The following is a 15,105-nucleotide window of genomic DNA, read 5'->3' as shown; positions in this document are numbered from 1 at the left end:
CCCCAAGGAAGTACATCTGGAGGACCTACCACCTAACCTACGCCGGAGAGAAGCTGGCAGATGACAGAAAGAAGCTGAGAGAGTGAGTGGGCAAGCGTCTCCTGGCAGGCGCGAGTCCGCGGGGAGGGAGAGGACGCGCCGCAGTCGGGCCGGCCGTACAGCCTGCGCACGGGCAGGGATTAATCCGTGCCCCGGCTCCGTTAGGTTCGCCAGACCAAGAGGCCTTTTGCAGCAGAGGGAAGCCCTGGGTAGTTCCTCAACCACGACTGTCCCGTGCTGAGCGTGTCCATCCAGTTCAGCCCACACCTGGGCCCTGTGTATCACCCCCTGGGTGTCCACACCAAAACTAAGGCAGAGTGGGTCATGCTTGCTCAGTTCACACCGTAGGTACCCTGCAGAGGCCAGATTAGCACCAAAAAAAACCCCCATGTCTGAGCGGCAAGGCAAGGGATGGTGTCACACACATGACATGCATTAGTTCCGAGGGCTGCATTAGTTCATATCCGGGGGAACTGCTGTGTGTGTGTGTGAGTATATTAACAGAAGCGCGTGGAGAGCAGCTACCAAGAGGAGAATGAGGCCAGGTTACATTGTGTGGTGGGGGGCATCCAGCGTGGTCTAAAGGAAGAAATCGGATGGAGTGTTTGGAGTCATGGAATGACAGAATGTGTTGCCAGTGGCAGGGACCTCTGGAGATCATCTGGTCCAACCCCCCCACCCCGCCATTGTCTCAAGTATTATTAACAACAGATTTAGCAAAAGCAGCAAAAAAATCCCTAGAAAGACAGCTCTACCTAGGGAAAGTTCGCCTCGAAAGATCGATCCGGGGCATGCTTGGGCTGTGTTGCAGTTCGAAAGGCAGATGATCACATTCTGGAGTGCTGGCAGGATGTTCTACTTGTGCAAGTGAGAATTTTATTTTGTCCTGCATTGGAGCACAGCACCTGAAAGTACGAGTCCATCTCCCCAGGGGAAGGAGGAGTCTGACAGGGTATCAGTCAAAGGCGGCGCTTTCTGGGAATTAGCATGTAACGGTGTAATTCTCTGTTTAGGTATGGCATTAGAAACCGTGATGAGGTCAGCTTCATCAAGAAACTTCGAAAGTAACTTGTCAGGTAAGTCCTGAAAAATCTTTTAAGAACTACCAGATCATATTTGTTTTCCCAAGGCTTTAGGGCAAGTGTTTATAGTGACTGGTGTTGCTGCTCTTCACTGCTCAGCAGAGCATTCCTTAATGTCCATGTCTGTGTTAGGYTCACACTCCAGTCCATTTCCACATTTTGGTTTTGTAGCCAAAAGCCCATGGATGCTAACACAGTGTCGTCTTAACAGTGCTGCTGCTTCTGAAATGGTGYGTCTTAGTGCTGGCAATGGCTTATCTCTAACCTTGTTTGTTTTACATTTGGACTCCRACTGCTCCCACCACGTCCTGAGCCTCACTGAGTGCAGTGTTCCTTTATTCGCCCTTACAACTGCTTCTAGKATGTTGCTTTGTTTTAGGCTTCATCATCTCTGACGCTCGCTGTGAGGAATGTGGCAAGCTGCTAACTCAGCCGTAGGAAGAAGGAGGTCTCTTTGTGCCTACCGGTGATTGCCATCACCCAGTTCATTTGATCCTTCTTTGTGTCTCAGCCTATCTCCAGACAGAGCAAAGCAACTGTTCTCTGTCCCTGCTCCTACCTCCCTCCTGTACTATGCAGAGCACCCGCAATTAACAGAAGTGTCCAGTGGGTGCACAGAAGTAAATGCAACAGCAAACATAGCCTGTTCTCTGCTGTTCATAGAGGGAGGCCTTGACCCTGTGCTGTATTTTCTTAGTTTCTCTGGTTTATGGAGACTTGAATTCAGCTGATTCACTGTTCAGGGAAGACAGCACATACTGCTAGGCAACTTTTGTTCTTGGCATTTTTGTGCAAACGATGCATTTAAGAATGCTTCCAGCACAGGAAGGTCTATATTTGTATATTTACTTGCACGTAACCCATATGGATATCGTAATTCTAGCATCACTGTCATTAAGAAAAAAAAATTACGTACACATACAAATGCGTGGTGTGGTCAAGATTCTCAAGCTTAGTAAGTTTAAAATTGTGCCATCTCCCCTCTTCCCCCCCATCTAAAAAAACATCTAAAACTCTGAAAAGCAGTGGTAATACCAGCTTTTCCAACTGTCTGCTCATTTTGTTTTGTAACTCCAGCTGTCTGGGTTAGAAAATGTCATTTTGCAACAACAGTGACTTTTTTTCCTCTTTCGATGCTGCCATTTTCACAGTATCCACCGTCAGAAAATGTGTGCACTGACAGAGAAGCTCCATCTGCCTGGTGGTGCCTGTGACCACCAGGGACTGATCCCCATGGACACTCTAGACTAGTACTGCAGTAATACAAGAGCCCAGCATGCAGTAACTGTTGTTCCTGTCAAATCTTTTCTTTCTTTAACAGAGAAAGCAGAGAATCCAGCTGTACCAAGACCAGTCGGCAGATTCAGCACCTTCCTGGAGGAAGAGGCTGTAGCATTTCATAGCAAAACAGGCTCGGAGTTGAAGGGAAGCTCCCACGTGCCACAGCTTTTGCAGTTGCTGTTTGAAATGTCTGCCTCAGAGCTGTACGCTGTGTCCCTTTTCAGGGATTAAAGAGACCCYGCAGTTATGGCCGCTGCTTCATTTCCAGCTGCAAACCCATGTCTGGCTCTGCTTGGGTGCTAGAAAAGGACTTAGCCTACAGGTGCATGAAACAGCATAGATGAGATGATAACGTAACAAACGTAGCCACAGACTATGCAGAATAATTAACAGTAGCTAAAACGCTACCTTTCCATTTAATCACCACCTTAGCAGTAGTAAACAACTCTGGTTAAAAATGTAGTATTGAAACTAGTGTAATAAAAATAATGGCAGCAGAAAAGGTTCAATACAATTGAACAAGGCACAAACATTCTGTTTTCAGAGTCTTCTGAGATAAGGCAAAAACATGCCTGCCAAGTGCTAAGGAGACAGTTTAAATTAACCATGGGCAGGGTTAGAAGTGTCATTTGGATTAGAGGCTCTGTCCATATGGAACTGGCACAGCAAATGCAAAGACGGGCCATCTCCAGTGCCTGCTCGAGAAGCCAGTCTTTGCCTTTCAGTGGAGCTGTGCATCCAGGTCGTATTTCTCRCAGAACTTGTCTGTGAATGGTATACATGTAAGGAACTCGCACCACTCACACTTGATGGGGTAGAAATAGAACAGAATCACAAGTCCTGAGAAGAGTGCAATGAAGATGAGCTGGAAAACTATAATTTGGCATCGCTTCCTATATAAGTCAAACTTCCCAAAGCTAATGTAGGGCAGGAAGGCAAAAGAGAGGAAGAAGCCGCTGATAAATCCTGAAATGTGAGCAAAATTATCAATCCAAGGCAGGAGGCCAAAGGCAAAAAGGAAAAGCACCACAGCCAGCAGCTTGAAGAAGGCCCTCCAYGGGCGTGCCAGGATTTGCCAACTCTGGAAGAGCTCCACAAAGAGACAGGCCAGAATCCCAAACTGGGATCCTGCAGGGCCAACCTGCAGAAGAAGAGCATTACGAGTAACATCAGCCACATGCCACCTGCCTGGCTTCTGCAGCCAGCTCCAGACATCACAGTTATCTGACACTCAGCTCCTTGTTCAGGAATATTTGGGAAGGAGATGCCGCAGCCCAAGCCTTTGTCCTTAAAATGGAGTTTAAGAAGTAAAAGTAAAGGGCTTGCTTTGATCTTGGGATTGAGGTAGGTATGAGGCCAGCAACTGCCWGAATGGATTTTATGTTTAAGGAATGCAGATATGGTTTGGGTCACCAGGGTGAAGACTCAAGCTCCCTTCTCCCCCTACCCACCACATACTTTTTCTCAAAGAAGGACCACTCCTGGAAGATGGTCCTCCAGGTCCTGCCACATGGTCTTCTGAAGTGAAACTGGATAGTCACATCAGACTTCCCCAGCTGTGGAATATGGACAAAGACAGTCCTGGACAGCGTGTTGGGAAGGCAAGCTCTTGCCTTTACCTTCAGCTGCCTGCTGTTTGCACATGGAGGGTCTCTGGCACTAGCTACAGATCTCAATTCTCAGTCTGCCAGGACCCTCTCTGGACAAAGGGCATTAGCCCGTTCATTGCAAGAGGCAGCCTTCTTACTGCAGCCAAACTGGGCCAGTCACTTGGTGCTCGGGGGGTTTATTGCTCAGATGATGGTGTGGYGCTGCCTTTCTAGCTACAAATCTGCACAAGCCTTGTGCTGCAGAGATGAGCCCAGCTCTGCTTTCTCTGCGTCTGCCAGCCAGCCCACCACAGGCACATAGAGAAAACCTGCGTTCAGCACAGCAGTCAAGGCAAGTTAGTGGGACCCTTGTCTGTAGGAGACCCACCTCTGCTCTGTAGGGTAGGAATATTGCACTGGCAAGGTTCCCAGTAATGCCACTGAGCAGGTAGATGATAGAAATGCGGTGCCATCCTGCCAGCTTCTCCAGGTCCCGCAGGATCGTCATTTGGAAACAGACTGAAACCAGACAGTGCAGGATCCTGCCAARTTCAGAGTACAGGAGCTGAAGCAGCAGCCACTGAAGTCACCCCCCTATCCTCACTTATGTTTCTTGCCCAGCCTCGTGGAGGGCTGCRGGCCTGGCCTGGCCCACCCCTCTAATCTCTGCCAGCAAGCACTGCCTACAGAACCTCAGCCAAGACACCAGCTCAGCCCCCCAGGCTCCGAGGGAAGGGCCTGTCTGACAGCCCTCAACAATCCCAGCGCCAGGGTACAAGCCTTCCTCAGACTTCAGAAGCTTTACACCTACACTTACCCAGCGTGAAGGAAAAGTGAGAGCCAGAGACGGTAGAATTGGTCAGGGACCTCTGGATTTAGGAAAGGCAGGAGTCCACAGACATCATCCATGCAGTGCACCTAGGGCAACAAAAGCAGGGTTGTGCAGTGAGCCAGCCAGCAGCACGCGGCCTGRCGATTTACCAAGGCCAGGGCGCAGAGACTGCAGCTAGTTCTGAAGAAGGGGCTCTYCTCCCTCTCCTCCACTGCATCAAGTCCCAACGTTGTCTCCAACAAAGTCACGTGTGGCCCCAGCCATATCCTAGTGCAGCTTTACTGTATCATTCTTCACTCCAGTGCACATGCAAGTGAGCCATCACTGCTGGCTCACCCATGGAGCAAGCCAGTTGCACTCCTGGTTCTCAACTAGGAGACTAGTGACTCCACTCTTGTGGTTGCCAGCTTCAAATCCTGAACTGCTTTCCCCAGAGGGCTGTCCCTCTACCACCTCTGTCTGAGTCAGCAGCCTCCCCAGGGCTCGGGGCAGGACTCCGCAGTAGGGCTTGGCCTGGAGGCAGGATGAAGGACTCCCACCCTCCCTCCCTCACAGCCTCTCCTGCATCTTGCCACGCTGCTAAGGGGAGCAGGAAGGAGGAGTGCAGCCATCCAGACCTCAGGCTCAGCAGTTACCTGAGAGCAGAGTGTCGCTTCCTCATGGAAGTAGCCTCGCATGAATTCACAATACTCCCGGGAGGTTATTTCACACCTGGGACAGGCAGAGGTAAATAAAATGAGAAATAGTATATCATGCACAGATGACAAAAAGGACCATCTTGTGCCCTCCCAGGCCATCTGATTCCACTCCCCTCACTCAGCCRTAAGAATTGTCCCCAACATGCAGTAGTGTCTCTACAATGCACAGACTAACACATTCATATGGGAGCTGGGTACCACTCTCCAATACTCTCCTCCTGCTTCCCTCCCAGGCACAAGCCCAAGTCACCACACATACTAATGCCACACCTGCAGGGACTGCAGAACAAATGCTCAGGTGAGCTAGTTGTAGCTGCGAAAGAAACACCACAGCTTGGGGTCTCCAGGGCTGSGGGGCAGCTGGCAAAGCAGAAAGTAGGGTGAGAAGCAGAACCCGGGTGTCCCGTCATGACCTTCAGGGACAGACAGAAAGTCCTCAGGGCAGCCCTATTTTTTCTCCCTAGCACAAAAAAACAGGCCTAAGCACTGAGTAACTACTCAGTCTGAGGAGCAACACTAAGAAGAATGTCTTCCTCCTCAGCAAAGCCAGAGCAGGTCATCTCCTGATGTCTCCATGAATGCTCAGAGACATCTCACTGGGTCCAACAGTGCATGCCAGGAATGAGCTGGCCCTTCCCAAAGAAAAGTGCTGAACTCCCCAGGACAAGTATTTAATCTCCAGGGATATGAGCCCTTCAGGACTCCTGGAACAGTTGAGTGAGATACCCTGACCTACACCAAGGACTCAGGCTGGCTGTTTTCCCATGCTTGTCCCAGAGCTCTGCTCCGTCTGGGAGACCTGTCACGGCTCKCTGTCCAATTATTCCTTCCCAGCAGGGCTCTGGGCTCCGCACAGGAAGGAAGAGAACCAGCAGCTGCACACATGACCTGAAAAAAGACCCCTGCATCCCACTCCAGCACTCAGTCCCTCAGACGGATCAAAYTCATTACCTTCCTTTGGTCCCAATGCAGCAGGGCCGGCCTGTGATCACGCAGTCCATGTGAAGGTGGTTGGTGTAATTCCCAGCACTGTTCTTCGTGCAGATCTGGAAGATGACAACAGGCTGCAGTCAGACAGCCCTGGCTTTGCTTGATGCCTGGATGAGGTCAAAGCAGCCTCTTGGGAAGAAGCCAGTCCCACAGAAGCCTCCCAAAGCCTTTCTCTGACAGCAAGATGGTGCCTCAGACCCCCATCTACCTGGGCCTCCAGGGCCTGAATCACCACCACCTGGCTGCAGAGTGACGAAAACAGCCCCTTGACCGAGTCATTCTCCTGGCAGGGCCCACGAGAGGCCTTGGAAGGCTTCAAGCCTTAGCTAATAAAGCCAAGGCTGCCCCAATCTGGCATTTGCAAGAGCCCTGCTGCAAGTGGGGGGCTGCACCAGAGAGCCTGGGCCCCTTCCACCAACTGGGATGCCCAGGGCTGCAAGCGCCATCACAGCTGCCAGCACAGGTCCCGTGCCACCGGCGATGCTCACCGGCCATTTGGTGATGTCGTCCGGCCACTCGTGAGGCTCTGTCGAGGCTGGCTGCTCACACACCCTGCAGCAAYGGAAAGCTGAGGTCATCCAGAGAAACGACTTTCCCCACCAGCAGCTGCAGGTGGGATTACCCTGAGAGCCACCGCACTGCCCTGGCCCCAGGCCATCATCCCCCCTCTGTTCCAGGGCTGGCAAGATGCTGCACTGGACCAGCCAARGACCTGCTGATCAAAGCCACTAGTAAGCGGGTCACAGTCTCCCTCCAGTGAGCAGAGATCACAGCGTCAGCACAGGCAGCCATCAGAGAGTGCACAGCCGCCCAGCAACTGCCTGGAGTTGGCTCCCTCCCAGGTGGGCACAACTCCGACAGCGGAGATTCAGCTGATCCCAACCATGACGACTGAGGGCAAAGCCGTGCTGGGAATATGGCTGCTGACCACTGTGCAGGGCCAGCCTGTGCCCGAGTTCTGCCTCAAATTTCCCTGTAATCCCAACAAGACTCAGCACTTGCCCTCCGTTGCCCACCCTGATCTCTAYCAGCTGTCAGGGTGGGTAAGAACATCACCACCCACACATCCCTTCATCCTTGGAGCAGCTGTCGCCTGCCCAGCAATGAACTGGCTGGGGTCTGCTGTGCCTCTCTGACTCCACTGCCACAGCAGTGCTGGTGCCCCAGGATAGCAGCTGGGCTAGGCTGGACCTACCTGGGATCCTGGTGACAAACGGACCCGAACTGCCTCTTGCTTCCTGCCAGCGTTGGCGTGCTGGGGTGGTGGGGCCACTTCACCCACACAGCCAGGGTGGACTGCAGGAGAGGAGAGAGGAGAGGCATCACTGAGGCCCACGGTAGGAGAGGCATCAACAGAAGCAGCCCTGAGCCCATAGAAATGACGGGAAAGGGGCTTCCGCACTCACCGAACACTCTTCCTCCGAGGTCTGCACGCAGCCTGACTTGTCGTTGCGCACGCAGCAAGCCGAGTGCTTCTCCTTCTCCCGCTTGGCGCTGATAAAGCTGTGCACTTGCTGGTCCTGCCTCATGCACGGTGAGAACTTGGCCCCCAGGTGGATCAGGGCCTCCTGGAGGAGAGATGGCAACGCTCAGCTGAGGGGCAGGTGAGGGCTGCCCAGGCAGAGCGGCGGAGGGCTCTGGCCCGCAGGGCAGCCCGGCTGTGGCACGCAGCCCCCTTGACCCACCGACGGCCCCAGCCAACAGTGCTCACCGAGCTGGGGCCAATCCAGAAGTTTTCTTGCTGGACGTATTTGACATTTTCATAAACTCCGCGGTTTCGTAAGACCTGAGAGGAAAGAAAGCAAGAGCACTGTGAGCTGCTGCCCGCAGGGGTGGCAGCACAGGCAGAGGGGACGGTGAAAGCAGCACCCAYGAGAGAAGCAGAAATCACATCAGGTAACTGGGCGCAGGGTTCTCTCAAACTGGCCTTTCCCAGACGGCAGGCAAACCCCATCGAGGGGCATCACTCAGCTTGGGCACAGCAGTCCTAAGACTTCATTTAAAATGTCTACCTCTGGCTATTTGGACAGTCAGGAAATCGCAGCCTGGAGACGTGGGTATGGTTGAAAGCCTGCAGAGAGCCTCACACAGGTCAGAGGTGTGTGCAGCATCTTTAACGTCAGCAGCGCCGGCACCGACACCCAGAGGCAGCAGGTGGTGAGACAGCACAGAGCACCCACYGCACGGAGTGAGGACGTGGCTGTAGGGATGCATAGCTTAGAGGGAGCTTTGACAGCACATGGGGAGGCTACAAACAGCTTTGAGACCAGCTCTTGAAGCTAAACAGGTYGGTTTTGCTCTCAGCAGGAGCAGATTCCTGCAGCTGCTCCAGAAAGTTAATTCACATTTGAAATATTTCCCTGCCGTGAACATCCTCCTGGTCTCCACCAGGAGGGGAACAAGCTGCCCTCAGGGCTCCCAGCAAGGAAACGACCGGAGCYTGTAAAGAGCCCGCCAGGCTGTGTGCCAAGTGCTGAGGGGCCCGGACAAACCCCCTTTCAATCCACCCCTGCACGACTGCCAGGAACCTGGGTTCCCATCTCCACTGCCTGCAAACAGCTGRAAGAAATCCCAGTGCCGCTGGCACGTTTTCTACCCGCTTGGGATCACCTCTCCTCCAGCTAGAGCTAACTGCTAAAAGCCGTAACCCCCAGGCACGTACCCAAGCCCACCCAGCACCCAGCCCAGCTGCCATGAGATCCACGGGCGCAAGCAATGGCAAGAGCAGCGGGGCGGCAGGGGGGAGAGTGGACAGTACAGAGGCTGAGACTGGCTCGCGGAGATGCTGCGGGCAGTGCCCCAGGGCTGGATGACTGGTGTCCAGCTATCAAGGCTTGTGGGCRAGCAGCCGATATGCTGGGGAATACGACACGGAGCCAGTGGTGGAAGGCTGAGAGGCAACCACATCCCAGGCAGGTCACGGGGATTTACTTACTGAATCGACAGTCTCATGTTGTGAGAACCCCACGGGGGCAATGCCGTAGATGCACACAGCAAGGATGGTGATAAGCGAATGCACAAAGGTCACCCAGTACGTGAAGAAAGGCCTAGACGGAGGGAAAGGGAGAAGATCAGAGGCTGATATCCAGGCACGTTACAGCTGTTCATGGAGCACAGGAGAAGACCTGCTGTTTCTCCCCAGGGGCCTGGCACACTCTGGGGAACAGGGCTAAGATCACCCGGGATGCACAGGACTGGAGGCAATGACCTAAGATCTTGCTGGCAGACAACCCTCTGCCTACTCTGACCCCCTACAGCACAGCGCAAACCACCCTCTGCCAAGAAAAACAGCCACGAACACACAAGCTTGACACCAGTGTGTGATGTGTGCCTGAAATAATGACTTTAGGGGAATGATCAGAGATGGGAAAACCTGCACCCTCCTGTTCATCTTCTCTCCCAGGACAGCACTGGCAGGGCAAAGACCCACTGTCCCTCATCGATGGCAGATATAACAGCACCCAGAGCAGCACAAGGAGCAAGGTGAGTTCCCAGGGCCTGGTGATGCCAACGTGCCATGCTCTGCYGCGGTGCAGTGATGCCGTGCTTCACAGGTACGGTCTCGAGCAGCACGTTTCACCYGAGCACCCTCAGGCAGTGCCCTGAGTCCCCGAGGCGCAACGGCACTCATTCACTTGCTAGTTTTGTCGGGACGCCCTCCTGTGACAGCGACTCTCACCTGTGATCGTCCATGTCCTCGATCTGCCGCTTCACGTAGCTGTCTATGCGCTTGCGGTAGGTGCGATTTGTCAGCTTCCCCACCATTCCCAGCCCGTACGGTCTCTTCTCCTTGGCAAAGAGCTTCCTGACRGGGACGGCGATGCGCTGGCCACGCTTCTGTGGGCTCACACTCACCACCTCCTGCCGCAAGCGGACTTTGGGCTGTGTCAGGGCGCCGTCCTTTTGCTTCCTCCAGCCTCGCTCCAGTGGGCTGAAACACAAAGCGGGACGGAAATGGTTTCCTTCTCCATGGCACAGCAGGAGGGATCAGCCCTTCTCCAGCAAAACAAGCCCCTTTGGTCATTCCTTCCCCACAGCACGTCCCCAAGTCTTGATTTTGTCCAGCCGTGTTAGGAAGAAGCATGTCTCCCGCACAGGCATCCAGTCACACAGAAGAACCCTGGGGCTCCCTGCTCGTTTCCAGCACCCATCGGGTGTTCTCCGTGGCTCGTTCCACACCCACCCGGCAGGGCTGGGCCRCAGCTCACAGAGGATGAGGGGCCCTGAAGTGGCAGTTGTGTTTGACGTTACGCTGCTCTGTTTGATGGCAGTGCAGGACCACAYGCAGCGAGTGGCTCGAGGGAGCTGTGTCAAACTAAGCCGCCCCGACAAAGAGCTCGCAGAACTTTTCAGAGTTCTCCCAGCARCAGGTTACAACGAGAAGGCCGTGGCCAGGTGTCATGGGGCACTTTCACTTTGGGGAGATGATGTTTCCACCCTCTCAGCATGGATTCTGCAGCAGGGAGCAGCAGCAGCACCATGTGACCACTGAGACCACTTCCCTCTCTCTCAGCTTTACCCTCGACCGAGAGCTCTCTCTTCTGATTCGGAAAGGATGGAGAGGAAYAGATGCCACATGACATATCCATGGCTGCATCCTCACCATCTCTGGGAACAGCAGCCCAAAGGCTCTGCTCTAACCCTCAGGTACATCTATTTTCTCCTCTGCTTCATTCCTCTTACTGCTCTGYAATGAAATGGAAGTGCAGTTTTGCCCTGCAGGAAAAATCTGCCCTTGAAATATTTTACTGTAATTGGAACAGCAAATAAAACCCAGTGCCAATCAAACTCGGCAGAAGAGAAGAGCAGAAATTCCAAGCACCTTTCCAGACCAAGACAGTGACATGGGCACATCCTGCAAGCTGTGCCAGTTACCTCTCAGGACCTATCTTCCACTATTCTCTCTATTTTTCCTGATACATGCAATTCTCAGGAGAAAAAAAAAATCAGGCTTCAACAGCATAATAAAAATCCCAAGCATCACTGTCTAAACAAAAGCTTTCTTCCCAAAAAGCATGCAGATGGTTAGCATARACAGCTACTGGTGAACAGCCCCTGCTTTACAAGTCTGCATCATCTTCAGCCATTTTTTCTATTGTTTTTTTTTTTTCATGAAYTGTCATTTGGAAGTCAGGAATGTGCCATCCACAGCATCCAGACCCTGACAAAAAAATATTCCCACTACCCTGTCCTGGCTGACTGCTCAGGTTTACAGTAGGCATGTTCCTGATAYGAATTCTAGTCTCTGGCTCACAAATACCTCCTCTGGCTTCCTAAATAAGCCTCCTGCACAAAGATAATGATTATCAGAACTGGTTAGAGAAACCAGTGCTCCACCTTTTTTCTGAAAGCTCACCAGAGCATCTCAGAGAAGTCAAGACAGCTTTGGGGCACAGACAAGCAACACAATGAGAGAGAAACTGATAGCTTATTAGCCAAAAACTCTGCTGTGGAACTTCGTCTTTTTGCAATATTGCACCTAGCAGAACATATATTTTACAAAGCTGAAAGCCCCAACTAGGACAACCCTTCCATGACATCTCTCTTGGGAAGCCTTTCTCCAACAAAAGGTGCAGAGTTGACTACAGCTTGCTTTTGCCCTGAGAGTTCAAGTTGTTTTTGTGTTAGGGACGTACTGTTTCCCAGTATCTCCTGTGCTGGTCTCTGCAATCAGCCTACGCCAAGGCAAATCCTAGCTGTCTGAAAGGACACCTGACTGACATACTGACAATATTTCTCTCAAATGTGAAAGAAATGTATTTCCTCAGTAAATAAAAACCATTCGAGGAGATACAAATGGAAGCAAGAAGACTCAGACTGTTTGAGAGGAGAGACACCAAACTCCCACCATGTGCTACTTCCACCTACTTTAAGACTGAGTCAAGGTCTTGAAGGCAGAGCGTCAGCAAGATGGGCTGCGAGTGGCAGAACCACAACAAGAACCTTCTCCCTGTCTGCTCCATATTCATACATAGCAAAGCTCTCTGGTGGGGTGAGCTGCCACCCAGACAGAGTCAACTCAGGAATGACACAGAGCAATTACTCAGTACCAGTTACTCAGGTGGAAAAAATCTAGGCACACAGCACAGTACCACCCACATATTTGTAGGGCTCTCAGCACTGGTGCCACACCTTTCTCTGGTTTCAAGTGAGGAATGCAGCATGGCTTGACACTCAGAAATGCTTCACACTGCTCTTGGAGCAGGACAACAGTTCCTGGTGGTGACTGTGGCAACAGCAACAGCCTTCTCATCTTTTCTATTTTCTCACAGCTGAAAGCTGGGCCCTGAGCATCCCCAGAGCTGATTTAAAGTAACTTTTGTTTCCTCAAGGCACGATACAGCCTCTGAAACACATTCTGGGAAGGTGGAAGCTGCTGGAGAGACTGCAGAGGTGCCCTCAGAGTCACCTTCCACAAGCCTGAGTAGCTGGAGCAGGAGRTCTCACCCCTAAAGCATCAAGAGAAGCAAAGGTGGACTTCAAGAAAACCAACTGCTGCACTGGTCACACACTGGATCCACTCTAGGTGGCCACAGCACTTGGACCCTGGCATACCCCATGCAGGAGTGATAGCCTCATTCCACCAGCTGCCCAACACAGAAGCTCCTGCTCTGACCAGGATGGGGGCCCCACAATAGGCATTGGCAGCWCTCAGGAAGATACTCACAGTAGCAAATGGCTTCTCTCAAGCTCATTTTTGTCCAAGGCACCTCCTGTGAGATCCATCTGATCTGGAGGTTTCATCTCAGTATCTTTGATTGCAGCTTCCGATGGTGACTCAAACACTTCATCGGGGTAAGTAGAGAGCTCCTCATGGAGGACTCCTTCCTGGGCAAAGAAACAGAAGTTCCATCAGAAGGAGTAATTATCACATTTGAGACACTGGCCATAGGAGATGGCACCCAGTGCCATGCCAGCACCCTGGCACTCACCCGAGCAAAGAAAGAAGTGTCAAGCTCATCTGGAAAATCCACTGTRTCCTCCTCCAGGAAACTTGCTGGGGTAAAGCTGCGTCGTTGAGCCCTTCTCAGGGTGCTGTCCTTCACAGAGCGACCCTGCAGCAGGAGAGCGCAACATCAAGTCACCACGAGAAATCCGCCCCTCCTCCCCCCCAGCACAGGCAACAGCACCCTGGCCAGCGCTTGGCTAGCCCCGGCGCTGAACCGGCTCGTTTGCCTGCGGAGCACAGCGGTCCTCCTGGYATGTGACACCTTTCTTCCAAGGCTCACAAATCCTATCCTACTTCTTGATCTGCAGCACCTCTCTCTCATACAGGGGCTGACAGGCAAGGCCTGCAAAATACTCCTCTATCACACGTTCTACAATCACGTCTCTGACCAMACAGCAGTGACATACGGCACCAGACACAGTAAAAGGGGTGCTGGGACCCCTCGGGGCTCTGGCACAGCCCCATGCTCCAGCAGAGCACAAGAACAGAGAACTGAACCTGCGGAAGGTGAAAGAGCACTGCACAGCAAGAGGCTCAGGTACTTCTGCTCTGCCATGACTGTTGACCAGGTGCAGATACGCAGAGGTCCAGGCAGAGTGAACTGGACCYGCTGGGACCCTCTGAGGCTGCTAGCCACGGGAAATAAGCCCCCCCAGGCTGATAAAGGGCAAGTAAGRCATACACTGAAGCCCAGCCAACTCCCCTCCTTCTCCTAAATCCTCCCTCCTAGGCAAGTGGCAGAGATAGGACTGCAGGACAGCCTGGTTTCTTGCCCTCCATGACTGCTCTCCCTGTGATTAGCCTCCCCCCACACAGGCAGCTCCTTCCCTCTCACCCCTCTCCCAGAGCATGGCCACGTCCTGCTGCCAGGCTGGTCCCTGCCCTCCCACAGGCAGTACCTTTACCAAAGCTGCAGCTGCTCGGAAACTCATTTTGGCAACAGACTCCCGTTTCCGCCGTCGCGGGAGGCGACTGAACCCCGAGCGCGAACTGGTGAAGGAGCAGAGCGATGCGGCACCTGGTGTGATTGGTGTGTGTGGCATGCTGCAGCCGTCGTTGTCATCGGCCATGCGGAAAGCTCGGCCACGGGCCAAGGGGTCTATGATCTGCCCAGAGAAGAATTCCATCAGTCCATGCACCCTCAACCTTTGCCCACCAAGCCCTCCTCCCTCCAAGCAAACATCTTGAGACCACAACAGTAGCTGGACTCCTGAGATGGACCAGGAACCAGGCTTGAAGCGACAGAAATTCTCCAGTAAGGAGACGACGAATAACATGCCCCAAGCTCAACTTTGGCTCCAAGTCACAAACCTAAGTCCCAAAATCTCTCCTCTCCCCCYCGCCTTTTTTGTTGGTATTGACTATTTTAACCCAGAATGTTCCTTGTGTTCATAAGAGACTCCAAACCTTCTTCAGTCCTTCCTACACTCTTGCTTTCATTCATCTTCTGTGCCAGTGTGCTACATGAACAGGAGTTTGACAAATCCTGAATGCAGCCATGCTCTTTCTCTAGCTAGTTTCCTATCTGAGTCCGAACAGCCCAGGACTTAAACAGCAGCCAGGTGAAGATTAACTGTAGATTTATATCTGTTTCTATTAATTACATTTTAACAGCTGGAAAAAGCAGACAAGTTTCCAAGAGCTG

The 15,105-nt window shown here is 52.6% G+C and overlaps 1 protein-coding gene and 1 long non-coding RNA gene across 7 annotated transcripts in view; one reads left to right on the top strand and one right to left on the bottom strand.

The window, feature by feature from the left end:
• Nucleotides 1–6: 6 nt before the first annotated feature.
• LOC146594619 (uncharacterized) lies at nucleotides 7–2,649 on the top strand. The gene is made up of 3 exons (XR_014896141.1): nucleotides 7–82; nucleotides 1,053–1,115; nucleotides 2,443–2,649. It is a non-coding gene; the product is annotated as an uncharacterized LOC146594619 (long non-coding RNA).
• Nucleotides 2,650–2,785: 136 nt separating this feature from the next.
• RHBDF1 (rhomboid 5 homolog 1) overlaps nucleotides 2,786–15,105 on the bottom strand; it is a 38,792-nt gene continuing 26,472 nt past the window's right edge. For 3 of the 6 annotated variants that reach the window (XM_085307227.1, XM_085307228.1, XM_085307231.1), the window contains 14 exons: nucleotides 14,360–14,566; nucleotides 13,444–13,566; nucleotides 13,179–13,339; nucleotides 10,191–10,442; nucleotides 9,447–9,558; nucleotides 8,223–8,297; nucleotides 7,918–8,079; nucleotides 7,707–7,807; nucleotides 7,000–7,063; nucleotides 6,473–6,567; nucleotides 5,459–5,534; nucleotides 4,809–4,909; nucleotides 4,380–4,533; nucleotides 2,786–3,543 (listed from right to left, as the gene is read on the bottom strand). In XM_085307227.1, coding sequence (XP_085163353.1) covers nucleotides 3,124–3,543; nucleotides 4,380–4,533; nucleotides 4,809–4,909; nucleotides 5,459–5,534; nucleotides 6,473–6,567; nucleotides 7,000–7,063; nucleotides 7,707–7,807; nucleotides 7,918–8,079; nucleotides 8,223–8,297; nucleotides 9,447–9,558; nucleotides 10,191–10,442; nucleotides 13,179–13,339; nucleotides 13,444–13,566; nucleotides 14,360–14,566 — 2,103 coding nt within the window. In that variant the 3' untranslated portion in view covers nucleotides 2,786–3,123. Of the gene's footprint in view, nucleotides 3,544–4,379; nucleotides 4,534–4,808; nucleotides 4,910–5,458; nucleotides 5,535–6,472; nucleotides 6,568–6,999; nucleotides 7,064–7,706; nucleotides 7,808–7,917; nucleotides 8,105–8,222; nucleotides 8,298–9,446; nucleotides 9,559–10,190; nucleotides 10,443–13,178; nucleotides 13,340–13,443; nucleotides 13,567–14,359; nucleotides 14,567–15,105 lie in introns of all 6 variants that reach the window. The other 3 variants (XM_085307229.1, XM_085307233.1, XM_085307232.1) reach the window with 3 other exon arrangements.

This window comes from Rhea americana, unplaced genomic scaffold (assembly GCF_003343005.1).
Source record: "Rhea americana isolate MKP2758 unplaced genomic scaffold, rheAme1 scaffold_255, whole genome shotgun sequence".
Classification (NCBI taxonomy): Eukaryota; Metazoa; Chordata; class Aves; order Rheiformes; family Rheidae; genus Rhea; species Rhea americana.
Note: the sequence above shows the minus strand (reverse complement) of the source record. Positions and strands in the feature narration are given on the sequence as shown.